General features: G+C 31.3%; 1 protein-coding gene across 6 annotated transcripts in view; it reads left to right on the top strand.

Annotated features, from left to right (window-relative positions):
• The window catches only part of Polr3C (RNA polymerase III subunit C), a 175306-nt gene that overhangs the window by 108895 nt on the left and 38425 nt on the right, over positions 1 to 27986 (top strand). For all 6 annotated transcript variants that reach the window (XM_085817901.1, XM_085817915.1, XM_085817903.1 and 3 more), the window contains 3 exons: positions 872 to 1017; positions 11758 to 11879; positions 24687 to 24832. In XM_085817901.1, the coding sequence (XP_085674027.1) occupies positions 872 to 1017; positions 11758 to 11879; positions 24687 to 24832 (414 nt within the window). The remainder of the gene's footprint in view (positions 1 to 871; positions 1018 to 11757; positions 11880 to 24686; positions 24833 to 27986) is intronic.

Genomic DNA, 27986 nt, shown 5'->3' with positions numbered 1-27986 from the left:
CGAAAGGGTTAATGATGATTTGAATCTTATAAAGGCAAAAAAAGTAATATGCATCATCTTTCTCCATGACATATTACCAAAAACAGAATGTGCTGCAGACTTTGTGAGAAACATTTATCTGGACAAAAATGGAAAAATTGTGTTACAGATTAGTCTTGGATGTATTTAAATGGCTGCTAATAAAAATAATCCATTTATTATCATCGATTCAAATGAATCTAAAGAAAATTTTTCAAAAGGATTTACGATTGCTACTGGTTTTTCATCTAACAACAAATTAAAAATAAAGAAAGTGGAGAAAAATGCTATTATCAACTCCAGGAAGCATCAGAAATTTATGTTATACCCAATTTTCAAATATGAAATATCTTCTTTTTGCTCACAGTGCCATTAGTCAGTAGAATTGCATCAAGACAAAGCAAGCAGCCACATGTCAAAAATCATCCGTTAATTTACTGGAAAAAATAGAACAAGAAATGTGTATCAAAACCATAACCTTCGCTCAGATCCTTACTAAATCTCCTGATTTATCACCCATGGATTTTTGTGCTTTTGGATGGTTAAAATACAGATTGTCCAAATGTCAACCTACAACCTTCCTTAGACTTTGGAAAGGTGTTCAAGAGGAATGGGATGAAATACCTCCTCCAATACTACAAAATGCTTTATTGTCTTGGAAATTGCAGTGTAAAAATATTGTGAAGAATAAAGGTTATCAAACAGAACATTTAAAACACAAAAATTTTAGGTATAAATATTTTAGTAATATTTAGTAGATTAAAATATTTTAGTAAATACAATGAAAATCATCTTAAAAAAATGTGCAAAAGCTCCTGTGTGTTACTTAAATTTCATTTTTATCTTCCTTTAGGTAAAATCCTCATTGTGTGTGCTCATACAACATAACTTTTGTGAATTCATGCAAGATGAAAAAGGCTTTGTAGAATATACAGTAAAGAAAGAAAACGTGTTGCATCTCCTTCATTATGAACGCTACGCATATTGTGCACAACTATTGTAAGTGTATCAGAAAAATCTTTTTTTTTTTTGGCTTGCATAAGTTTATGTTATTGGTATTCAGTTTTATTATATGAATCAGATAAATCTTCATTGTTAAAGCTAGTGCCAAATACTTGTTCTGTGTACAAATTAGTATGTTGAAAAATTCAAAATTTTCTCAAAGGTGGAATGTGTTCTGCATCAGTTTTCTGTGAAAAAGGGAAATAAATGAATTATGAAGCAAAGTTTTACCAAAATTGGATATGTGCTATTTAAAGGGTAATTGAAAAGATTCTGGGACAAAAGTCCAGTAGAGAAATGCAAAAATAATACTTTAATAATAAAATATGAAATAAAGCTAACACTAAATTTAATTTTTACTACAAAGACTATGCTTGCTTTACAGGTTGAATAGTTGAATGATTTCATCATTGTGAAGTTGTAAAATTCTAAGGAATTCAGTGGTCATCTGTTGATCTTTTGTGAACATATTAATGTTGCAAAAACATTCATTCATCATGCAATTTCAGTTGTAAATTTGACATCAGTCAAAATGTGTCTTTTTGCTCATCAAGCACTTCGAGTGCCATGGCATATTTATTTTAATTTCACCAACCAAGAAAGGTTACCTAGTTTTTCACTTGTGCCATAAGCAATATCTATGATGACAATAATAATATTGGAAGAAAATTTTCTGTTTAGTCTTATGTGGCTAATAACTGAATAGCTTTAACTATACCGAAGATATATACAGCTTACATATTCACTATCAGAAGCTGAAACATCGGTTTTCCTGCTTAAGAGCAACTATAGCAGCATGTTCATGTTTAAATCAACAGACTTGAGGCTAATCAGTACACTACCAAGCTAAATACCTGAAATTCAATATCATTGGGCCACCAGCGGCCAAGTGGTAAAGTCGCTGAACACTGGTAGTTCGATCCTGGCTTCGAATCCCTGCAAATATGAGCCAATTTATCTTAGAAAGTCCTTCATGAAGACATTCCTCCCCTTAAACAGATAGCCTTAGAGTGCTTTGCCATAAACAGGTAAACTTAACCAAACCAGTATCGTGATTTTTGTTGAGAAATTGGTTTTCAACATTAGTCTTTACAGGGATAAATTTTACAAAGCTGCAACATTTCTTTTAAGTAACAAATTTTACAATAGATTGCAAATAATTTGAAATTTAGATAATAAATAATTTATACTTTTACAATAGAAACTAATAAAAATGAAAATTTTTACAAAATATCGGCTATAATGGCCATTACCTTGAATGATAATGGTCATTATAGCTGATAAGAATGATACTTAAAAATTATAGTTACTTTTATGTGTAGAATTTGCATGTGCTTTTGCAAATGAACTATTTTTATTTTCCTTATAATAACAGAAGTACAGTTGGTTTTTTATTTTACTATTTACAAAATATATAAGTATTTCTTTTCTCCCATAGATGTTCTACTATATAGCATTATATTTTCCTACATCATAGTTATCTAAAACTAACTTTTTTTCCCCTGCAGAATCTTTTCGAATTGTTAAATGCGCATAAATTTTGATCTCATTTTCTTATTAGTTAGAGCTATGAAAAGCTGTAATTAGAGTGGCTTCACTCATAATTATCTTATTTTTATTAGAAGATTATATTGGCAACAGTGTGGATCTTTCAGCTGTGGAGATGATGTCTGTAATATTTATTGGGAAACTGTTGCTTAGTTATCTACAAAAGGGCTGTTAAAATATGAATTTACAGTGAACTGTGTGAAATTTAATATAAATGCTATGCAGGAAACGACAAGCAGTCTCTATCAAGGATTTTCAAATTGCACAAATTTTTTTTTTTTTCGGATGACAAGAAAATATGGCAAATGAATTGCGGTTTGAATCATTTTTGAGTGCAAAAACAGAAGGGGGGAATTTAACATGTCAGGTTGCAGTTTAACATTTTGGAAAGTTTACCAATAGAGCTTCAAAAATTATAAAACACAAAAATCACGATTAAAAGGAAGCTACAACCATTTTAAACTATAAAGTTTTGTTATGCATGCTGGCTTAAGCACAATCCCCTTTGAAATTAAAGAAATGGAACATAAAATCATAATATTTAAAATAAGCATTTTAAAATGGTAAAACCAAATACCATAAACAAAATTGCTATGATATTATTTCATCATAAATTAACGCTATGTGAAGTCTTGGGCACTTAATCAATACTTAAAAAAATTATTCAAGACATAACTGTACACTGCTAAAAAAAGGGGGGGACAGTTCTATATCTCCCGTTCTACTGGGCCGATTCACGAAATTCAAATTGCGTTCTTCATGTCTCAAAAGCGCGACTTAAGATATATATTAGATTTATATATAGTGCTATTCTAACATAGGTATTTTGACACAAAAGCGGGCTTTTTCTAAAATAACATACCAATTTTTTTACATATTTCGACTCTACGACCCAAATTATGCTTACATATTAAATTTTGTAAAATTTGCTGCGAAATTTACGGAAAAATTCAACAATTTATGTTGGCGCTTTTTATTCAGTTTGTGCCAAAGTTAGTTCACTTGGCGCACTTCTTAATATGTGGCAACCTATTTTCATTTCCATTTTTATATAGTGCGTGAGAGGAAAAAAAGACTCAATCATTCCTTCTTTTAAATAATGTTCTTTACATTATATTTTTAATTATAATTGTTATTAATTTTAAGCAATTTTGTTTTCTTCTTCGAATTTCATTTTAATTGTTTACGTTGCATAGTTTCTTTCGAATAACTGTTTTAAAAAATTCTATTTACTCATTCGAACTGCGTAGTTTAAATCAAAGGTGCATCGTTTATTTATTTATTTTTTCAAATACTTTTCTTTATACTATATTTTTAGTCATAGTTACTATTTTATTTTAGGTAATTTTTAAATTTTGAGACTTTTATTTTAATTGTTAGTGTTGCATTGTCTTTTCAGATAATTATTTTAAAATTTTTTATTTATTCATTCGAACTGAGCATTTTAAATATATTTATTAATATAAATTTTCCAGAATTTGATTTTATTTATTTGAATTGCATTTCTTTTGGAAGAATATTTTGTAACCCAGACTACGATGCATTTGAAAACTGCATATATTAAAAGAGAAAATACAGTAAAGCAAACTTAACACACCTTTCAATGTTCCGTTCAGGAAAGATGTACAAATAAGAGAGATGTGTAACCGACATTTTAACTTAGGATGACTTGCATACACTGCTTTAAACAGTTTTTCTTCAGGTATTCTGCTTTATTCTTACTCTTTTTCTTCAGGCATTCTGCAAGTATATTAAAAAGCATCCAACTTTTCGAAACATCTTGGTGTATCTGACAGTCCTTTTAAATAAAGTTATCGCCTTCCATTAAGGCCCACAAACGGCCCAGCGGTAAAGCCGCTGAACACTGGTAGGTCACTCCGGGGTTCGAATCCCGGTAAACGGGCTGGTTGCATGGGCGTTTTCGTGGATTTCTCATGTGTAACATGTATGCCAGCTGGTTTCCCTTAGAAAGTTCTTCACGAAAGCATTCTTCCTTTTAGGCAGATAGCCCTCCTTTGCTGTAACTTAATAATCCAATTCAATCCATTTCATCAGTATTTAAGTCATAGCCGTTTTCAATCTTTAGAGGTTAGCATTTTGAAGGTATGAGATGAAAAGAAAAGCTGGTTTAATCAAGAGGTTTTGCTTTATTTAATTATAACAAAGCACACTAGGGCTATCTGCCTAAGGGTAGTGATTCCTTCGTAGAGAACTTTCTAAGAGAAATTGGTTCATATATTCGTTACACATGGGGAAAACCACCAAAACGCCTATGGAGCCAGCCCATTTGCGGGATTCGAACCTCGGAACGAACTACCAGTCTAAAACCGAACCATATAGTCTAAAACCAGTCGCTTTTCACTTTAATCTGCAATGATATCATTTTTGTCTTTTCTAACACAAGCTGAATTGATGGTATTTGCTGGTGTACATGTCCAAGTGTTTTCTCTTTGAACACCTAAATTTTTTAAAGTATCCTGAAAGTATATTCAAAAGTGTCCAACTTTTTTAAACGTCTTGGTATGTCTGACAGCCAAATTTCAATTCAAATTTTTGCTTACTTTTCTCCGTAATTTTCTTCTTTCCTTCTACAGTTATTTTCAGTGCTCACACAAGAAAATTAAGATTTTTCGATTGCTAGACTTTCATAAATTTTGCATTCTTGTCAATTTTTTTAAAATATCAATTGCATCAACTGTGTTTCAGCTGAAGACAGCATTTCATTTTCTAGACATTTTAACTATAAACAAAGTATGTTGTTTTTTTTATACAATCTATAATGCGACAGAAAAATTAGCTTCTTAAAACATTCTCTGTAAGAGGATTAATATAAAAATTTATATTTATATATATTTAAAGCTGGGACAAAGCTATTTAAAGCTGGAACTTAAACCAAACTGTCAAACTTTTAAAGTTTAATTTACATGGTGGTTATAATTAAAATTCCACTTTGAAATGATCATAAAAGGAAAACTACCAGACCAAATGTTATCAAACTAGGGAATCTTGTAAAGGAGGTTATGGGAATTTATTTTCCGCGGAAGGGGGGGAGAGTTAAAAAACTCACCACCAGGGAAAATGGCACTGTATGTAATATTGTTAAATGAAATAAGACATGAAAACATCGGTTTAAAATGTGTGTAATCGTTTCTGAAACGTGTTACAAAGCATGTTCAATGTAGTATCCAGCATTTTCCGAAAAGAAGTTAAATCCTGTTACTGCATTCTCAACAGCAGCTCTTGGCATATCAGGAAGAATGTTTTGGACATGTCGGTGTATCACATTTTTCATTTCTGCCAAATTGTTTAGATTATCACCATAAACAGTGCTTTTGAGATAACCCCATAGCCAAAAGTCACAGAGGTTGAGGCCTGGAGGGAAGTGGGAAGTATCGGCCTATAAGATGTTCATTCGTGAAATGTTGCCTAAGTAACTGTGCGACACACGTTAGGTGGGGCCCAGCCCTGCATAAAAATCGTAGTATCTAAAATGGCATGTTACTGCAGTTCATGTATCACGAAACATTTTAACATTGACTCTAAGCGAGCTGCAATCACAGTGGTCCAGCTGTCGACTGCTCTTCAGAGAAAAATGGTTCAGTTATGAATCTAGCTGCCATTCAACACTAAACGGTGTGGAATGACTGCTATGCAGTCGAATGCAGTAGGAGAATGCAATGGAACTAGATAGATAACATGAGGGATTTCTTTGGCCCAAATCGATTAAAAGCATTTTGAATCAGTATCTTCATGTTTTAGGGCCGAATTCAGGCTTCAAAAATTACAAATTGGCGATCTGTAAGAAAATGATTTCCAGATTGTACACACTTGTGCAAGTGATTTGAGATCTGACATTTTCTAATTGCTAATTCGTGGTTTTCACAGACCAACTTCTCCCTTACACAGACGGCGCACTCAACTTTTATCGAATTTAACGCCTTTAAATGGTAATTTGCTTATTTTAAAGTTTCTTAAGGGAATACAACATATTAAACCTGTGTAACAAAAGGTTAAGTTAGAGTCCGACCCATATTTCGTTTAACAATATTGCATACAGCGCCATTTCCCCCTGGTGGTGAGGTTTTGAACTTTCGTGGGAAAATAAATTCCCATAACCTCCTCTACACGATTACCAAATTTGATAATATTTGATCCAGTAGTTTTCCTTTTATGACCGTTTCAATGTGGAACTTTAATTATAACCACCCTGTATATTATTAAATTTTACTTTGAAGCTATGCGTTATATGTATACCATGCGTTCGCTTTTATGGGAAAAATAAAGAATCGAAGCAAATATACATAGGATAATGGACCAAAACTGAAAAAATTTTCCCTCCCTCCAAAAATAAAATATTGAAACTTCTACCTTGAATTTACTGGATTATCGAAATATTCAATTTGACTTATTTTCTAAGTTCTAGTTTCGACAACAATTCCGTCAAAAATTCCGAATTACTGAAGCTGAAGTAAAAGGTTTAGTATATATTCACTGTATGTTAATAAAGTAATCAGAGTGTAATAAAAATAGATTATAGAATTTATGCTGATGCAACTTTTTGTCTGAATGCATAACATGTAATGGAAGAGAAAGCTTGAAGAGATCTGTTTTTGACATGCATCTAAAAGTAGATGGTCCACCAGTGGCCGAGCGGTAAACACGCTGAACACTGGTAGTTCGGTAACGAGGTTCGAATTCCGCGAACGGGCTGGCTGCATGGGCGTTTTCATGATTTTCCCATTGCGTAGCATGTATACGAGTCAGTTCCCTTAGAAAGTGCTCCACGAAGGCATCCCTCCCTTTAGGCAGATAGCCCTTGTGTGCTTTGCCGTAATTGAATAATCCAATCCAATTCAATCCTAAAAGTAGATTGTCTCTTCAATGTCAAAAAACCTTCCTTTGAGAGGCAACTTTAGTTTTTGGGAAAGGAAAAAAATCACAAGGAGACAAATTTGTAGAACATGCAGAACGATTGAGTACACATACTTATTTTCGGAACACAAGCGGTTCTCCGATTGGTTATTGAATAATTAAATGATGCATTTTCATGCAATACAAAACATTTGGAATACGTTTTCTGATTGAATAACGTAAGATTAAAAGTCATCTGCTTAATTCACAGCCATTTACAAGTCATCTACTCGGGTAGTTGCAGAATCATTTTGGTCCTGAGCTGGTAAGACAAACCCAATATCACTGGATTTAAACACTTCTTTAATATTTCAAGAACATTCCTTTTTTAGCTCATATTCCAAGAATATTAAGTGAATACAATTATTGCAAAAATTGAATATTCATTTGCACTACGGCTTGGTAGTTTACTAACAAGTTAACAAAAATTCTTCTTTTTGTGTCTAAGAATAAAACAATATTTTAAATATTTACAAGTAAAATATTAAATTGGAGATTTCATTGGAGCCTCACCAGTTGCCTAGCATTTGAAGATTGTTAAATTCTAATTTTTTGTTGCAAAGTCTAACCCAGGCTGCATAGTTGGTTTTCGTAGTTTTCTAGGTTCTCTATGAAAGCATTTTAACCAAATAGCTCCCATGTTCTTTCTATGTTCAGATAACCAACTAACCTAGTTTAAGCGTGATTTCCAAGTGAAGTTACTAGTAAAACCCGAATACTCATTAAAAATCATGTAGCTTGCCAATCGGGAGCTACGGCGCCAATAATTGAATTTCTGTACGGTACGCTGTTTCTAATTTAGATGGTCATTCCTTAATTAAATATAATTGATTTGTAACTTCTACTAGGGCTGACGGTAAATGTAACATCAATACTATAATAGGTACTTAAATTACTATACCCATATATTTAAATGTTATTATTAACATATATAGTATTACTACAAATCTGAATATATATATTAAATCACTGAATACTTGTATCGTAATCTTTATACTTCAGTCACTGCATATAATTATTGCTTTGGTACATGTTCTAAAGAAGCAGTATAATATCACTGTATTGCATCATTACATTATTTATAATATTCAGTGTGCAAGGTAAAACTGTGCAGTACATAATTTATAATTAACTGCTTTCAAGTAGCATGTAATATCATTGCTGTAATGATTAATTAATGGTGTAATTTAAATGTTTGTGTCACTTGGGTAGTGAGGTTTATAATATAAATGGTATTTTTATTAATTTGAGCAATAATATTGAAATTTTGAATAATTATATAGATTTTTGTTCTAATAAGCGCATAGAATTGTTGTATTGAATCATTGCATTTGAATAATCGTATAGAATCATAATATTGAATTATTCATGAGTAATCATACGGAATCATTGTATTGAATTATTTATTTGTATAGTATTTCCAATGTGCAAGTAAAATTGTACTGTACATATCTTATTTTTGAATTGCTTGCTAGTAATATGTAACATCATTTCAGTAATAAGCACCTGTATGAAAAAAAATATTATTTTGATGTCAACATGGCATATATGATTAATAATATGAATAGTATTATCATTAATTTAAGTAATAGTATTGAATCATTGTATATTTATAGTGAATCATTGTTCTAATATTCGCATATAATCATTGTTTTGAATCATTGCATTTTAGAAATTGTAAAGAATTAATGTTTTTATAGTGTATTTATAGTCTAAGAGCAATTATTCATTTAACTGTATTAATATCCAATTTTAATATAATAACTGTGTCTTTAGTAGTAAGTTGTAATATAAAAGTTAACAATGACATTCAGAATATTAGAGACTTATGTGAGATCTAAGTATTTTTATACTTCTCCACTATAAATTTTTTTAAGCTGGCAATGTATGAAATATAAGCATTTGTATGTTCTTGGGTTTTTGTATACTGAGTTTAAATGTTGAATTTTGCATTAGTAAATTCATGTTGACAATGTCGTCACTTATCAATCACAACAGTATAATATAATCATTATGTATGATATATCTTCTTTATGTATTGAATTGTAAACTTTATATGTAACTTGCTAAAATTACTTGCTAGGGTATTGAATTGTAATCTTATGTGTCACTTGCTAAAGTTTTGTTCATAAGTACTGTGTTCACACAGATGTAACCATTTTTAATATCTATGTTTTGTAACACTAATCAATGTGCCCTATGAGTGGATCTCGTGTGGCTCTAACATGAGTCAGCTTTAGATAAGGGTGGACGTGGCGCTAAACCAATTAACCATAATGGTAAAGGGGTGGTGCCCACGTCCTCCGTCATTAAACTAAACTAAACTAGGGCTGACGGTAAGAATTGAAGTGTAAATAAATATACCGTGTGCAATCTTGATTAATATAAAATTAGAAATATTTGCATAGAAAAATATTTGCATTCAGACAGGAAGTTTTTTTAAATATTTGCAATTACTTTATAAGAAGGATTTATTAATAACCGTAATAATCACTTATTATATTACTGATAATTAGAATTCAGTTCTTGACAATTACATTCTAAATTAGAATGTTAAGGATATAATAAAAATACGCTACGCATAAAAATACATTTTAGGATAAAAAAATTAGTTGATTTTTTATGTTTAAAAACTTCTTAAATTCATTTAATAAACATCGTACCCCCGTTGTTAATTGAATCCAGAATTTGGGTGTCGTTTATATAATTATTCTTACTTGTCCACAGAATCTGCTGACTTATCCAGCGATTAAGTAGCTGCAGATCATTTCTACATAACCATTAAACTTCCATTAATTCGGTCTCTAGAGAGTTGTATGTTTATATCATAATTTGACTTTTATAAAAATGATTATTCTAAATCTTATGTTTCTATAAAAATATACTGTGCTTTAAAAATATGGATGATAGTATCAGCGCTCTTTCAGCCACTTCATAAGCAACAGCTTGTTTTAAAATAAATTATGCAGTTACTGTCATTAAATATTTTCATAAACTTCAAATAAATATCAAACGAAAGTTCTCAGTTTTAGACAATTCGATTTAAACGAAGTTAAAGTAAAGTAGCAGACGATAAAAAGCTGAAGATAAAAATTTACTCTTACAAGTATTATTTTTAAAAAAGGAAGAAAAAGAGAAATTAAAAAAAAAATAGTTAAAAATTTGAATAATATCATCTATAATTTAAAAAAAATAGCTTTTTGTATAGTATTAATAAATATTTATTACGCATCATTAAGGGAAAAAATTTCATATAATTAATTCTCCGTAAAATTTTATTTGAAATTTAATTAATTTTTTTTCTGTCAAAATACCTATGTTAGAATAGTGCTATATATAAATCTAGTATCTATCCTAAGTCGCACTTTCGAGACATGAAAAACGCAGTTTGAATTTTGTCAATCGGCCCAGTAGAACGGTAGATATAGCACTGTCCCCCCCTTTTTTTTATTTTTATTTATTTTATTTTATTTTATTTTATTTTATTTTATTTATTTATTTTTAGCAGTGTACATTTATTTTACTGAATATATTCTGTAGCAATTATTTCTCTCAAATGGCAGTATTTTTATTTTGCCGAGGATAAAATCTGCCTAGTGGAAAGAAGCACCTGTTTGAAATTGAAAACATCCAATATTACTTCTGTAAAATTTTTGAATAATCATAGAAAATAATTTATTACATCTGGTCAAATATTGCGGACAGATGAATGCTTTCCCTGATGATGTTCCTTGCCACACTCTAGTATCTGTCACATTCCTTCTTATTATCATGTAAATTTGATTATATGATGAATTCCAGTACTTTCACAGCTCCACTTTGAATCTGATCTGAATATTGATATATTTCTTTCTTTTCTTCAACTCAAAACTTCATATGCTTCATATTCATATGCTTTGATGGCTCAACAGGAGGCAATCATACTAGTTGACTTTTGGCAATATTATGAAAATTGAGAGCTGTCTCTGCTAAGGATATATGACCTGCTGAGGAAATTACTTTGAAGATGATTATACAGATTTGTAAATTTGTTTCAGTGAAAATGATTATATGGATATGCAAGTTTGTTTCAGATATAAAATTTTATAAATACAATTTATTATATGTCTATTATACATACATAGCTGAGTTTTTGTTAAGTGTTCTTTTTATATACCTTTCTTTAAAATGAAAAATGATTTTAAAATCATCAACATATAATATGTAGTGAAACTGTATACATATAACAGTATACAATGAAAAAATACCAATTTAATTTGTTTTGGTAAACATTTGCAGATATGGTGATCCAGCTGATTTACTGGTTGAAGAAATCCTTAACCATGGCAGACTAATTATGAGTGAAGCTATACAGAAAGTTGTGGAACGATTACAAGATGCAAAAGATGCAACTGGAGTTGGTAAGAGTTTAATTTCGTTCTTGTGAAATTTGATATTCTTGTATGTTCTAATTTTGTTCCAATTGCTGGAACACAGTTGGGTAACAATTTCTTGCTTTTTCTTTGTTTTACGAGTGAAAATATGTGGATCTGACAGTATTTTTGTTGATGTTTAGATATGTAATTTGAATTTTCCTGTCACAAAAGGAATTTTTTGTGACATTTATGTTAAGGTTGCAGGCATGTAAATCAGTTTCTCATTTAACAAAATTATTTAATCACTGCAAAATGCCTTAATAATGTAGTTGTGCTAATCAAATATAAATTGCATAAATATTATAATTCATCTAAACATTTGTAGTCAAATATTAAGTGCATATAAAATATTATAATTCATCTAAACATTTGTAGTCAAATATTAAGTGCATATAAAATATTGTAATTCATCTAAACATTTGTTGAAATCTTTCTTAATAATTATCTTAGAATTTATAAAATTTAAATAAATTTATATTATTATTACTAATTAAAATTAAATTTATTTATAAAATTTAAACAAAGCAAGCATAGTAAAACAGGGTTCATATGGCCCTTAAAAAATTATTTTTGGTCCTTAAAAGTTCTTAATTTCAGCCCAAATCAACAAAAGATCTTTTAATTTACTCAGCTGATATTTCTGTATGTTTTTTTATGACTGCCATTTTGAGTGTGAGTTAACATTTTGGAAGAATATTTTTTAGTCATGCATTGACAAATAAGTATTTGATGGGGGCCCTCCTCGATTTAAGCATCTCAAAATAATTTCTTTTTTGTGAATCAGAATTAAGAAAATATTACATCAAGGACAATTTTGCCTTTTTTGGGATATGAGTTCATTTATTATGCAGTACTAAATTTGGCGACTTATCAACACTTTGATAATTTCAAGATCAGTTTGTATGCAAAATTTTTTATTCGGAGATTTGTGAATCTTTTGATAATTTTTTTTACAATCTTGGTAACATTGATCCAGCATATCAGACGGCACTACCACAGGTCTGGGGCTCGATCCTCATGCTGGGCAAGGTTGATTCAGCCTTTCATCCCTTGAGTGGGTCGATAAAATGAGTACCAAGTTCGCGTGGGGACTAAGCACTGGGTGTCCTGCGACAAGCCGACCACGTATTCAGGGCATATGCTCACACGTCCCAGGGTTAAGAAAGCAGATTTCGGGTACTGCAGGCCTTGGAACACTAGGGCTGTTGCACCACTGAGTTTAGTTTATTAGCACTGATTATCATCATCATAATAATAATATATTAAAATTATTTTTAAAATGTAATATTAAAATAAAATATTTTTATTTTTAGCTGCCATATTTTAAAGTGACATTCCTTTCAATTTTGGCGACTGAGGCATAAACGAGATTTGATTCTGAAAAATAAACAAGATAATGAATGCTATAAAGCACAGTTTTCAAAACACTTCTTAGAAAAAGCAAAAATGCTATTATAATTGTTTAAAAATTTATTCATTTGTCTTCTTTTATATATTTTCATGATGAGAGTTTTTTCCTATATAATTGTTTCAGAATATTTAAATATGTACAAGTTTTCTCTTAAAATTCACTTTACACTTTTCTCTTTACACCTTGGAAGGTTTAAAAGGATTAGAGGAAGAATTTCCAGAAAAATGTGACACGAAATGAAGTGTGTTCGTGGTATTAACTCAGATGTGTTTTATAGGAAATTGTGATGAATTTCTTATCTTTTGGAGAATTTTATGACAAAGAGTGAAAACAAAATTATTTGAATTTTCTCCTTTTTATCCCTGAAGTCTTTCTTGTAATATGTTTATCTTCCCTTTATTTTCTCATCTTTCTGCTAGACACAAACACTGAAGCAAACAATATGAAAGGAAGATGTCTCAGTACACCATACATGCCTTCCCTAAATTCAAAAATTTTTCCTTCTGTAAGCTTCGCTGCTTGATGCTTCTCTAAATTTTAAAACTTCTACCAGACTGGCTCTAGCACTATCCCTGATCTTATGTCATTTCATATTTATTTTCAATACTCATATTATTAAAGAAATAAAATTAGCAGTTTCTTCTATGCATTCTAAGTGTAATTATTTCCTTAGAATGACATAAATCTTTATAATTAAATCTGAAAATTCTGAAATAAAGGATAAACTCTTTGAAGAAGAAACTGATTTTATATAGAGAGAAAATTACTCTTCAAAGGTACATCGTTGAGGCATTAACAAATTAGGAGATGAAGCAGAAACTAGTGGGAACATTAATTTGTTTATTGAAACAAATGAACTTAGAAAAGGTGCTAAAAAGAAGGAAACTGTTGTAAATTGCCTAAAATATCTAGAAATTTTTCAACAAGTAAAAAAATGCACATAAAATTTGCTACAAAACATTTATGTTTTACTATAAAATGCTACAAAATATGTTTGTACCTTTTAATGTATTATACTAATATCACTTTAGAATCAATATCATAAATTATAACTTAAAAGTAAATGTTCTTAGTGCTTTTTTAATGAATTCTTTTTAAAAATAAAAATTAAAAAATGTAACCATGTAAATTTGTTATGACTAAAGGTATCTAATTACATAATTTAATTATTTGTAGCTAACTGCTCACCCTTAGAAATTATCTGTACATGTTAAGGTGAGTTATCACCTTTCCTCAATCCTTATTTTGGATGTGCCACTTGACATCAATTTTCATAAACCTTCGGACTATGTCAGTATGTGACGAAATGAGGCATAAAATACAGAATCAACATAAAGCTAAGCGTTAATAAAATTTAAATAAAAAGCCACTAATCTTCTTGAAAATATGTGGAACAATTAAGTGTAAAATATGGACATTTAAAAAAATTTGTTAAATTTAATGCTAATTACTTGAAAAAATTTACGAAGTTAATTTTATTCTTGATTTTGTTTTGTAATTAAGTATTAGATTCTGTTTAATAATAATGCATCGTACTTACAGATTTATTTTAGTCTTTTAAATTATGAAAGTGGTATTACAAAATGGAAGATGAGTATAAATAATTGCTTTAGTTTATTCAGTTCCTGTATGCTTGATAGGTCCTTAATTTTTTCATTGATGGCTCTTAAAAGTCATTAAGGGTACTTAGTTTTCACAAGCAGAAATGGGTACATACCCTGTAAAAGTATATATTACATAATCAAAATGAATAAACATTAATGTAAATTAGTTTTGATTCTGTTCAGTTTTGTTGGTTTTTTCATGTTGTTATCTTGCCTAGAGCAGCAATTCTTAGCATGTGGTGTGCATATCCCTGGGGGTATGTAATGGCATTTGGGGTATACAAAAAAATTATCAGTGATGGTGGAAAATGACAAAGTTTTAAAATATAAATGCTCATGAAAATTTAAATTTGGCATTGATTATAAAGAAATCAGTTTGACTAATTCTGGTGTGAATGTTACTATCTGAAATGTATTTAAAAGGAATATAACGAGTTGTAGGTAGTCCTGCCGACACATGCCATATTATTCGATACTGTATGCATCATATCTAAACATTCTGTTTCTTATTCTATCACAGCATATCGTATACAGCAACTGTATTTTCAGCATTTAGTGAATAGTCAAGTCAGTTATATGGATCTCTTTCTCTAAATTGGGTTATGCAAACCAGACTGAATGTGGAACTTTGTTTTAAATTCATATGTCTTTTAAAGTTGTGAACTGTAAAATGTCATTATATAAAAATGGATAAATTATTAAGAATAGATCTTTGCACAGGAAAAAAACTATTTGTAGCAAATAGTTCTGATTTAGCATCTGCGACAAGCAAGCTTCAAAGACCACCCATTTCAAATGAGCTTGAAAATTCACAATAATAAATGGCTTCAATGACTTGCATACCTAAGTAATATATTTTCAAAAGGAAATAAACTAAGCTTAGAATTATCAAACAGTTCTGTAACTGTTTTCAAAGCTTCTGACAAAAGTAATTTTACTATCAGTATGCTGAAAAAATTAAATTTCTGGGAATCATGCATGTTTTTCTATGTAAATATGATGTACATGAATTTGATATTTTTCTTCATGTGAAGCATAAACAAGTATCCTCTTTCTTTTTAAGACTCTCAAATAAAGGCAGTCTCAATCCCTTCCCTTAAACAGAGAGCACTCACATGCATTGCCATGATTAACTAGCCAATCAATTCTTCATATATTTCTAAAATATGTATTCATAATAAAACAAGTATAACAGAATATACAACATTGCATTTTCTTCTCATTGTAGAAAATTTTCAGATTTTGAGTTTGCCGGATGATTATTGTACATGTCCATTATAAAAGGTAGGTTTAATTTATGGCAAAATGCATGATTAGATTGTATAATAGAATATGCAACATTGCGTTTTCTTCTCATTGTAGAAAATTTTCAGATTTTCAGTTTGCCAGATGATTATTGTACATGTCCATTATAAAAGGTAGGTTTAATTTATGGCAAAATCCATGATTAGATTGTGTTAACCCATTAACCGCCCAAACTACAAGGAATGATTCTTTTCTTATGAAAATAATAATAATTATTAAATTAAGCATTTATAACATAAATTTACATTGAAAATTTAAAAAAAAAAAAAAAAAAAAAATGCTCTCACCTGTGGAAAAAGAAAGTGTTGTGTTTGCGTAACGTCAGCGGAATAAGACTACGGATGTTTAGGATTGTACTCGTGTGATGTTTCTTTTGAGTGGAGCACTGGATTACCTTTTAGCTGTATAATGTTTTATAAATCTACAAATCACTTTACTTGTAATTAATTTAATATTAAAATATACATTATATTTCTTTTACAAATACAGATTATTTCAATTGAAAGATTCAAGCATGAAAAGCTTCACTACAATCATGATGTAAAGCTACATTACATATTTTGCATCTATAAACAGTCTGGCTATGGCAGTCTTTACAACGAAGTCTTTTGTCATCATTGGACTTACGATAAAATATCTGCCATCTCCATGCAATGGTTTTTGAATGCGTGTTAGGTCTTCCTGTTGCTGATCTATTTCTAGCTAATTCTACTTGTAATTCATTTACAAGTAGAATTAGCTACATTCTCAATAGGAGTTTGCAAAAGGAATAATGCAATCTCGCATCTGAAATCTAAAAGAGACTTTTTATTTCCAATATTAGAAAGTCATGATATTTTCCATGCATTTATCAAGGCTACATCAATGTAATTAGTAAATATTGGCCACCACCATTTTTTGCCATGAACTCTTATTCTGTAATTGGCTACTAAATTGTCACATAAATCGACTGCACCCATTTTGGCATTGTATTGTTCAATAAGATGAAACTGAGATGTAAAAACCTTTTTCCTTTGCTTTTTTGAATAATGGGAAACATTTTTTATGGGCTGAATGTTTCCAAATGTTGAACCAACAGTTACAACCGAATAGTCGTTCCATCGGACAAAAATTATTTTGTTTTTCTCTTCATCCTGGAAATCATAACAATCCCTATCTTTCTTATGGACACATTTCATAGTTTCTAGTGGGCACATATGTATGCAGTTTTCCTGAATTGTTCCTGTAGCACTGAAACCTTTATTTTTTTAAATGACAGAGAAGCTGAAATGATGTAAAAAAGTTATCAAAATAAATAGCATGATTGGCAGGAGTTTCAGCAACACTGAAAAAATTTATCACCACACTTCCTCCAAGCCCAAATTCTTCTTATTCTGGTAATTTTAGAGCTATGGACGTACCTGAATAAATATCGAAATGAAACACACATCCATCAGATGATGCCAGAGTCCATGCTTTGTATCCAAATCTTATAGGTTTCCCTTTTAAAAACATCTTTGCCTCAATAAGGAATTGTTTGCTTGTCAATACTCAGGTCATGGAAAAATATACGAAATTGTTGGAATTTCTTATTTGGTAAGTTTAGATACAGTCTCACCTCATATAATATATCAGTATTGTCAATTTAACTATTGTCAGCTGTATGCTAATTCTGCTTCATATTCCTGTACTGCAAACATGACATTGATTCTGATACAATAGGAACAGAAATGTCCTTATCAAGAGACGAATGCATTTCTTCTTGAGGTAAAAAATGTTATCCTGTAAGCAATACATAAAAGCAGTCCAATAAATCTACTCGTATAGGCTTCAGATGCAATAAATTCTGGGCGATTTTTTTTGCTGAGCGTATGTATATATTTGTCTTTTATAATTTCTCTTCTATCTCTTTCTTCATTTTCTTCCTAAAACATAACTGATGGTTCCTTTTTTATCCATTTCAAGTTTTCAGTTTTCTGTTTTTTAAACTTTTTCGTATGACTCCCACTGGTTTTAAGAAGGCTGAAACTTACTTCTTACGGGAATTTCAATTTCCCTAGCGGCATCATTTGGTAAAATATCATTATTTAAAACATTGTCATTCCCTTCGTCTTCATCACTAGCTTTTGCAATTTCTGGGGGAACAACAACAATATCAGTTTCATTCCAGTCATTATTAACATTATCATCATCTGTTTCTTCATCAAAAAATCTCTGAAGGGCTTCTTCTAAATCTTCTTCTTCTACCTCGTTCTAGGCATTTTTAAAGCAGCGAGAACATGGAACCAGAACATCGAAAGGAATGAGTAAAAAAGGAGATTACTCGTTTCCCAACGCAACACCTGTTTTCCCTTCCTTCCCAACACAAATATAAACATCTGATTGATGTAATGTTCTGATAAACGGTGACCTTGACTAAAAATAGATCACTCATAAAGATGGCAATTCTTTTGTTAAATACGAGGGTTGGAACTTTAATAGTGGCAACTATTTATTTACAAGGAATACAAAAGTGATTCATGTCACCATGTTTTACAGTCCTTCAATATAGTCGCCAGCATTGTGTACAACCCGTTTCCAACGATGTGGAAGTCACAGAATACTTGTAGCAGCGCCTGTTTTGTTGATAGTTTGAATGGACCGGTCTACTGCCGCAAGAATCTCAGGAACAGTTTGGAAGCGAGTACCACGAAGTGGTTCCTTCATCTTAGGAATTAAGTCGTAGTCACAAGGGCTTAGATCTGGGAAGTATGGTGGATGGTAAAGCACTTCCCAGCCCCATCGCTTGAACAAATCAGTCACAGCTTGCACTGCATGTGGCCGAGCATTGTCATGCAGAATGAGAGGAGCGTTCTGCAGAAAGTGTCGTCGTTTTTTTCTCAAAGCTGGTCGGAGATTGTGCTCCAAAAATGAGCAGTAATACTGCGCAGTGATGGTCTGCTGTGGGGGAACGGTATGCATTAGGATGACACCATCACAGTCGTACATGAGAATCACCATAACTTTCACATTGCTGGGGTTCTGATGAAATTTCGAACGTCGTGGTGACCCGTGATGACGCCATTCGTTTGATTGGCGTTTCAGTTCTGGCTGGTATGATTGGGCCCAAGTCTCATCCAGCGTAATGATACGGCGCAAAAAAGCATCTCCTTCGCTCTCATAGTGCTCCAGGTGGGTTCGGGCAGCATCGTATCGTAGCCATTTCTGCATTTCTGTCAATTGATGTGGAACTCATCGTGAAGCAATTTTTCTCATGGACATGCGTTCCTTCAGAATGTGCAGCACAGTCGTATGCGCTAATTCTGTTTGTCCGGCGAGCTGATGAATCGTTTGGCGGCGATCACTGTCCATTAGTGCAGCAACAGCTTGCACGTCTGCATCGCTGACACTCGGACGACCTGGCCGCAGCATGTCTGCCATGTTTTGGCGTCCTTCATTGAATGCTTTCACCCATCTTGCTATGGTTCTGTAAGGCAATGCATATTCCCCGTAAGCCTCTTGAAGCCCTTGATGACACTGTCGTGCTGTACGACCTCTGGCACATTCAATTTTTATCCAAGATCATTGTTCTTGTTTTGAAATCATCCTGACAACACTTACTTTAGACCGCGAGCTAATACAAGGATTCGTTCTTCGCGTCACTCCGCATGTGCGTGACGTAGGCAGGATGAGTCTTTTTACTGAGAGGTAAGGTAGGTATGTAGTTCACGTGTGGTATACGCGATATTCTTTGGTTTTGTTGCGTAGCGTTTTTTCAGCTGTCTTGCCACTATTAAAGTTCCAAACCTCGTATTTTCGGCAAAAATACCCAGTCAAAAATTTTTCTTAAAATATGCGTTTAATTATTATAAACAAAAAGACTGTTGAAGGCAAGTATTTTTTTACAGAAATAATCTTCAACATATTCCCTTTTTATTGAAGGCGAATATTTTTTTACAGAAATAATCTTCAACATATTCCCTACACAAAATCATCTGCTGGTATAAAATATCTTAGGTAGTTTATATTTATACGTGCTTTTATTTTGACCGTTGCATCAATGCAACACCAGCAGCTAATGGGTTAAGTGAGATAAGTCATCATAAATGGCTTTATAGGAGAAGCTGGCTCACATTGATGTTACACTGATATATTATAAACAGCCGCACCAAACGTATATAAATATATATGTAGTAAGTATATAAATTTTTAAAAGTCAGTAAATGGAGCTAAGTGGTAATTGTTTTCACATGGGTTGGTTCATACGGTATTCGACCTTCATGTACTGACATTAGTTTCTTTTTTGTGCTCCTGGTTTTGAGAGATTTACTGAAATAAACAAACTGGAAATCACGGCTCTTTATAAGTGCACTTGTGAATTAAAGGGGCACGTTTTTGTTTATTTCATTAGGATTTTTGTTTGTTTGTTTTTCTATTTTTTTTTTTTAAACTTAACATAAGCTTTCTTGGTTAATTAAAAAGTAACATTACAAGATTATTACAAAAGGGGAAAGACTATCAGCTTTCTCGATGCGTAATGCATCTTGCTCGCATTTCTCAGGAAAGAGGTCATTATATATAATGCCTTGAATGGTCATTATGTATATGATGACACAGGCGTTATATTTTGGTATATAATGTATTTACTTTACATATAATGTAATTATATATAATGCATATATTGACGTGGTCAGTAATGGATATCCCGACAGTGGGGGTCTTTCCTTGATCACTTTCTGGTCATCGTGGACCTGTTTCCGATTTAGAAAAACAGGAAGTTATCTAATATAAACCTGATGTCACACAGAGTTTGATAATGAAATATTTCTGAGTGTCTTTTGAAGAAGTTTTGGGACATTTGTGGGGTTTATTTACAGTTTTATTCCGTTAGCCATGGCTAAGAGACCTTACTTAAGAACTTAAAAATTTGCCCAAAATCATAGGACACTATACTTTTCCGTCTAACAGGAAGACAGTTTCCGAAAATTAACGTTGACGGAAAAGTAATAAAGGCAGGAGAAGATGCGTTGTGTCCACTAAAACCAAGGAAAAGCGAAAGCAAACAACGTATTTTGAGTGTGAAATATGCAATGTAGGACTGTGTGTCGATCCTTGTTTTGAGTTATTTCACACAAAGCAGAATTTTTAAATTGGAATTTAATTACCTACATGCAATTCTTGTTTAGTTTTTTAATTTAATTTTGTATTTGTAATTTTTTTCATGTTAATAGTATTTATTTCTGCGTATATAGTTATGATTTTAGTATTTTGCCTGTTTAATTTATTTCTATTAATGTGATATTCTTTACATTAATACACATTAAAAACAAGTACATTAAATACGCAACTTCAAAAATTGAAGTTATAATATCAAAATGCTGATTTTATACAATTTTTATTTTGTAAAATTAGGCTTAACTGCTGAAAATGCACGGGCTGGTGGCGATGATCCATTTTAGCAGGTCTGGTCCCTTTACTGCACTTCGTTCTCCCGGTGCTGGTCCTTAAGGGATTAAGTGTGGCTAAGCCTAATGGACAGCAATATTTGTTTACATTTGAAACTGAGTAGAACAGTGAATTAGGTCAGTTTCTGCACCTGCAGTACCTTTTTACCAAATTAAACCAAAAGTAAACTTTCAGTTTTGTGCACTAAAAAATATGTCTTCTTGCTGGCTGAAAGGCTTGTTTTTGCATAGAAACTCTTAATTTCAGTAAAAAGAATTTTTTTCAAATGCTTTTAATTGTATTTGGGGCTTTATGTTTTTCTTTTTCAATTTTTAATGAAGACATTTTGAGTTTTTGTATGTTTATGCCTCGCCACGACTTGAGAACTGAATTAATTGAATTAGACATATATCTCTAATAACATTTAAAGAAATAAGTTTGAATGAATTGCAGCAAAAAATGTGTGTTGTTTAATAAGCTGTACAAGGAAGTCATGTGGTGTCCACATCAGATGTTTTTTTATTGTGTCTGTGTGAGTGAGAGTGATGAATTTTTTCATAGCCTTTAATATAATGAAAAAAAATTCATTCTGAAATTCTGTCATTCATTCAAAAAACCATTCCAACACTTTGTCCATATCTATTGAAGTTGCATTTCCCTCATGCATATTCAGAAGACAACCGATGCAAAAAATAATGGATTGCTTACTTCATTTCTTGAAAACTCTTCTAAACATGCGACACAAATTATATGTTGTTGCTTATGCTCACTAATCTGACGAAGTCAGCCCAAGTCCACAAAATTCCTCGTGGCAAGGAGTGTTATATTACGTCTGCCTTGAGCATATTTCAAGGGGCAGTGCGATTTAGCTCAGTTTCACCCCCAGTTTTGATGAAGAGCACCCCATGGGGGATGGGTTCGGGGGTCTTCTACTCCTCTTCCTGTCCACCAAACCACACAAGAGGACTTTTTCAGCTCACCGCATATTTAGAGTACCACCATGCTGCATTGACACTATACATTTACAAACATCCATGCCTTCTTTGGGATTTGAACCCTGGCCCTTTGGCACAGCAATCAGTGAGGCTAACCACTATACCGGTTGGGTGGCACACAAATTATAGTAAATATCAAGACAAGATGAAATGAACATTGTTCCGAGAATTTTCCACAAGAAAAAATCTGATGTATACACCACATGATTTCCTTGTATGGAATATTAAATTGTATGCAATTTTTTGCTGCATTTCATTTAAACTCATTTCATCAAATTTCATTGTAGATATATTTATCATTCAATTAATTTAGTTCTCCCTTCATGACAAGGCAGAAAATACCTAAAACCTCAAAAGCTTCATTAAAAATTATAAAATATAGAAAAACATAAAACACTAAATACAGTTAAAATTAGAGTTTCTATACAAAAACAAGCAATTTTTCCAGCAAGCGAGGAGTCAGGTTTTTCGGTACAATAAAATTGGGAGTTTACTTTTGGTCCAACTCGGCAAAAAGACACTTACAGAAACAGACTTAATTCACTATTCTGCAAAGTTTAAAAGGTAAACAATTATGACTACTATTGTAAAAAAATTAGGCTTAGCTGCACACTTGAGCAACTTTGAAATTGTTGATAATTCTACAGCTATTGCTTGAAAACCAGGCATAAAAACCTTAACTAGAAGATAAGAACAACGTAATTCAACCATTTTTTAAGCAAAGAATGCACAATATACCAACATATAAGGGGGAAAAAAAAAAAAAAAACTAAGCTCATGGAGCTGAGTAACAGAGTGGGTATATGTATATTTATAAACTTTTGGTGTGGCTGATTGCAATTAAAAAGGGAGGTACGCAGCTACATGTTATAGCAGTCGTACATACAAAATTTCAACGTTCTGAGGCTACTCGTGTTTGAGTTATGCGAGATGCATACATACCTGTACGTACAGACATTACGGAAAAAATCTCTTCTGATTCCATTTTAAATCCTTTTTGCAACCTGTTTTGGGCGAAAGAGTCCTTTACTGTTTTTCTGTCCTTTTTACGTCAGATGTCATGCAGAAACATCGTTAAATTGCATTTGATTGTGGTCAAAATGGATATTTTTGTGCGATTACAATACTTCCTTTATTTTGTACAAGGAAGTAAAAATAAAAGAATCCTGCATTCCGTATACTAATTGGTCTGAAGGTGATATTGAAATAAGAAAAGAAGCCATCCCTATCATTTCTTAGCAAAAAGAAGAGAAAAAATTTTATCCCTCCACCAAAAAGGCAAACAAAAAATGCCAAAGAAAGAAAAAAAAATCACTTTTCTGTAGATGAATATGGAATAGCTTGTAGAGTTGCCACAATGCTTGCAAGAAAGCAAAGCGTTAGGTATATTACATGTGGTATATCAGCAGGTGCGAGCTACTATTGAATTACTATTGAGCTACTATTGAATAATTTTAGAGGGAAAAGGTGAAAAATGCAGAATTTTATGCCAAGAAATGTGCATATTAAATGCTACTAAACCTGCCAGTATTAAGCAATTTACTCAAGATACTTGCTGAAAAATTTTCAGCTTTTTTGTTATGAAGATGTGTCATAATCTTTAACCATTAACCTTTTTTTAGGTAGATCAGTCATCTTTCTTAGGAAGAAAAAGTAATCTACCTAAACTTTTTCTAATAATAAAGTTTTCTAATAATATATGCTGTGACAGGGCTAGAAGTAATATTTTCTGTTACAGAGCTATAAGTAATATATGCTGTGACAGAGCTGCTTTTTTTGCTCACTGGTGTATGTCTGGAATAGATAGATCATGGCAAAATCCATTTTGCAATATATACACACCATACTTTTATTTTGGATTTAGTTTGCCATTGCAGTATTTTGTGGAATATTATATTTTTTAAATCCTTTTCATGATATATAATGAGTTATGATTAAAAATTTCACTTAAGCTGTTAAGTGAAATAATTATTTTGTTATGCGACATTAGTTAATTTTTTATGAATTTTTAGTAATTTTTATTTAAAAATATTATTAATACTATTTCAGTAATTTTTTGTGTTTAATTTTCCAGAATATTCTTCAAAAGATATAGAAGAAAAATTTAAATTGCTTGTTGAAAGTCATTTTCTGATTCGTTGTCCCTATCCTCACTCTTCTGAGAATAAATCAGTGCCAAATCTCACAATAGCTGAACATGAATTGTATATCATTCCTCAGGTAATTAATTTCTGTATAATTTTGTATGTAGCAATATTGTTTTATTATAAATATACACCTTAGCCATAAAGCCCTTATCTGGCCTTTATTTTTGCAACTGTTGGTCATATGCATATAATTCCAATTACAAAAATATCTGAAATGATGCAAGTGTTTTAATAATTTAAAAATAATTTAGGATAAATTACAAAATTTAACTTTTATACATTCCTCCAGTCTCTGTGCTATTATTTAGGAAAATGTTATGCTCATTATTTAAAAAAAAGAGGGGGTTGACTGTGTGTGACAAAAAATTGAAGAGTTATTTGACAATGAAATCGAGAATTATATTCAGATACAAAAATTGAAAAGCAAAATATATGCAGATGCACATAACTAAAAAAAAAAAAAAAAAATTTTTTTTTTTTTTTTTTTTTTTTTTTTTTTTTTTTTTTTTAGTAAGAGATAACATGCTTAGCATTTCTATGCAGATTATTATGAGAAGAAATGTGTTTTATGATTATTAGATTATGATTCTAAACTAATAAAACTGCATGAGACCATTAACATATGTGTTGCCAAAGCTGATTAAACATTCACATGCATGCAATCCTATCTGCATTTTTATGCTTTTAATTTATTTTCTGTTGTTTTATTATACTAGTCTGTGGAGTTCCAAGTCCTTGTTAAAAAAATCTGTGATCTGTTATAAAAATTTTGTTAAGAATGTACAGCTCATTGTGACTGTTTTTATTGATTTCACTTCAAATCATAAAACTGCTTTCTTGGTAACATGTTTTTTCCTAAGCAAGGAAAGGGAAGTTGTGTGTTCCTTGCTTCCTGATCAGACCATATCCAGAATCATGGCTGTATCAGTTTTTAAATTGTTGCCACCAAATATTATCGCCCTATATTTAAAGAAATTAAATAATCATGAAGCTGCATGAGTGTATGTATATTTGCCTCATTGTGGAAAAACAGCGATATCTGGAGCCATCAGATTGAATAACATAGTCCTGCACCCAAATATGGGCACCTGGAAGTCCAAATATTGAATTTTAAATTTGGTTTATTATCTGTTTTATATTTTTAAACTTTAATTAATTTTATTGAGAAATTATATAATTTCAAAGCGGGCAGTGGCAGCACACTGTACAGAATAAAATATTTTTATCTCCAATGTGCAAGACAGTCTGTAGGAAATTCAAAAGGTATGCTGTTTTTAAATATTTTTAGCACAGAGGGGCATTAGCCTAAATGCTGTCAAACCGTGTAAATGAAAATGGGGGGGGAGGGTGAAACCTGCTCATTTGGCAATAATATAAAATCTGAAAGCTTTAAAAAAAAATTTTTTTAATTTATTGTGGAAAATGTATTAAATTTTTTAGGAAGTTTTTTAGTTCATTTTGTGTTGCCTACTGTGTGTAAGAACTGTATTCTAAAAGTCTGTTTCAATCTTTGGGTGGCCAGCAGGCAGTATGCAGCTGTTTATATTTAAGTGATTTTAGTATTGCAAGGAAATAATTTTTATACTAGTTGCTATTTCTTTGCCCATTTCAGCATTTGTGAAATAATTTCTTTATTAGCATGAAATGAAATTCCAAAAAACACTATATATCATAACTGAATAATTTTTTCGTGGGGGGTCAAAGAGATATTTCTTTATTTTCCATTTTCCTTTTATGGTCTCCTTTTTTTTATTTATTTAGCACTGTATTTACCATAATTATCAATATACTTTCATATTTGATCTTAAGATTATTTTTAAATCAGTTCTTGATAGAACCACCCCCTTTTTTTAAGCATTAGTGCTATATTTTGATATAGTAGAAATGGGTACTTTCTTATTATTATGGCCCCTGTTTTGTTAACGATGCTGATGATTATAAATTAATTGGCAATGCAGATCATCTTCAAATGGCCAGCAGTCTTAATGATGATTATTTATAGTTTGCTTGTGATGAGAAAAGCTTCAAGTAAACCACTTGTTATGGTGCTTTTTTTTTTCATATAGATGTTAACAGTTCACTATCACTCATAATTCTGTTATCATGAAAAAAGTAATGTTCCACATGTTAAAATTATTTTCTTTCAAAAAAAATGTTTGCTTTACAGAGAATGGAATGAAAATCTGTTCATACATGGAAAAAACAATGTAGGATTCTTTTTTTGCTCAATTCTGAATAGGCAAAAATCATTGGCCATGAACAAGAGAGATCAAGACTGTTGGTGAACATATGAAAAGATGAATTGGAAAAAGCAAGTCAGAGACGTTTTATTGTGAACCATTTTACTGTGTTTTGTTGATCTAATGACAGCTGCTCATACACAAAATGTTGAAAGATTGCAACTTTCTACTGAGTGGTGGATTAAAAGACAGCAAGGCATAGTTCGCCTACCTTGCAGAATTCATGTGACGAAAGTCCTTGGGATGAAAAAATACCTCCAATGTGTTATATCGAAAGCAATTAAAAATATGGCTGCCACAAATTGTATGTAAGAAGTAAACATGAACGTTGTGATATTCCTGTTGCAACTTGGATGGCTAGCCATCCAAGTTGGAACAGGAATATCACATGGCTAGGGTGGCTGTAATAATAAGAAAGAGTCTAGAAATGTCATATATTTAGTCTTAATATAATGCCATTAAAATTAAGTTGATATGAGTAAGATTAAAATACCAGCAAAATATGTGTTTCTATCTGTAAAGTTTTGTGTTAAGTTTATATTGTTTTGAAGCAGTGACTTTTCAAAGTGAGATGCTAATGAGATACTCTAATTATATATATATGTATTAAAAATATGTATTAAAAAGTCGAGTAATATGTATTAAAAAGTCGAGCCTGAAAACATTCAGAAGTATAATTACACATGCTATATGAGAAAAGAGACAAATTAAAAGAGTTATAGGGATCTTATTCTTTAGGCATATCATGTAGTCCATTTCTTATAGATGACCTTTCTTATAAATGTGTTGCTGCCTTAATTGTGGAACTGATCTAGTTCCCTTCCCCTCTTCTTTTTTCATGTTCCATTTATTCCATTCGTTAATTCCATCTCATTTGCTTACATAATTTTAAAGCACATTGTAGTATGTTTAAGGAAAAAAAGTATTTTCCTGAAAATTAAAATTAATAAATGGTTAATTAAAAAAATAACTAATAATGAATTTTTG

Source organism: Stegodyphus dumicola, chromosome 1 (assembly GCF_044657685.1).
Source record: "Stegodyphus dumicola isolate Sdum_Otavi_A_Nest chromosome 1, ASM4465768v1".
Lineage (NCBI taxonomy): Eukaryota > Metazoa > Arthropoda > Arachnida > Araneae > Eresidae > Stegodyphus > Stegodyphus dumicola.
This window is presented reverse-complemented; position numbering and strand designations above follow the sequence as displayed.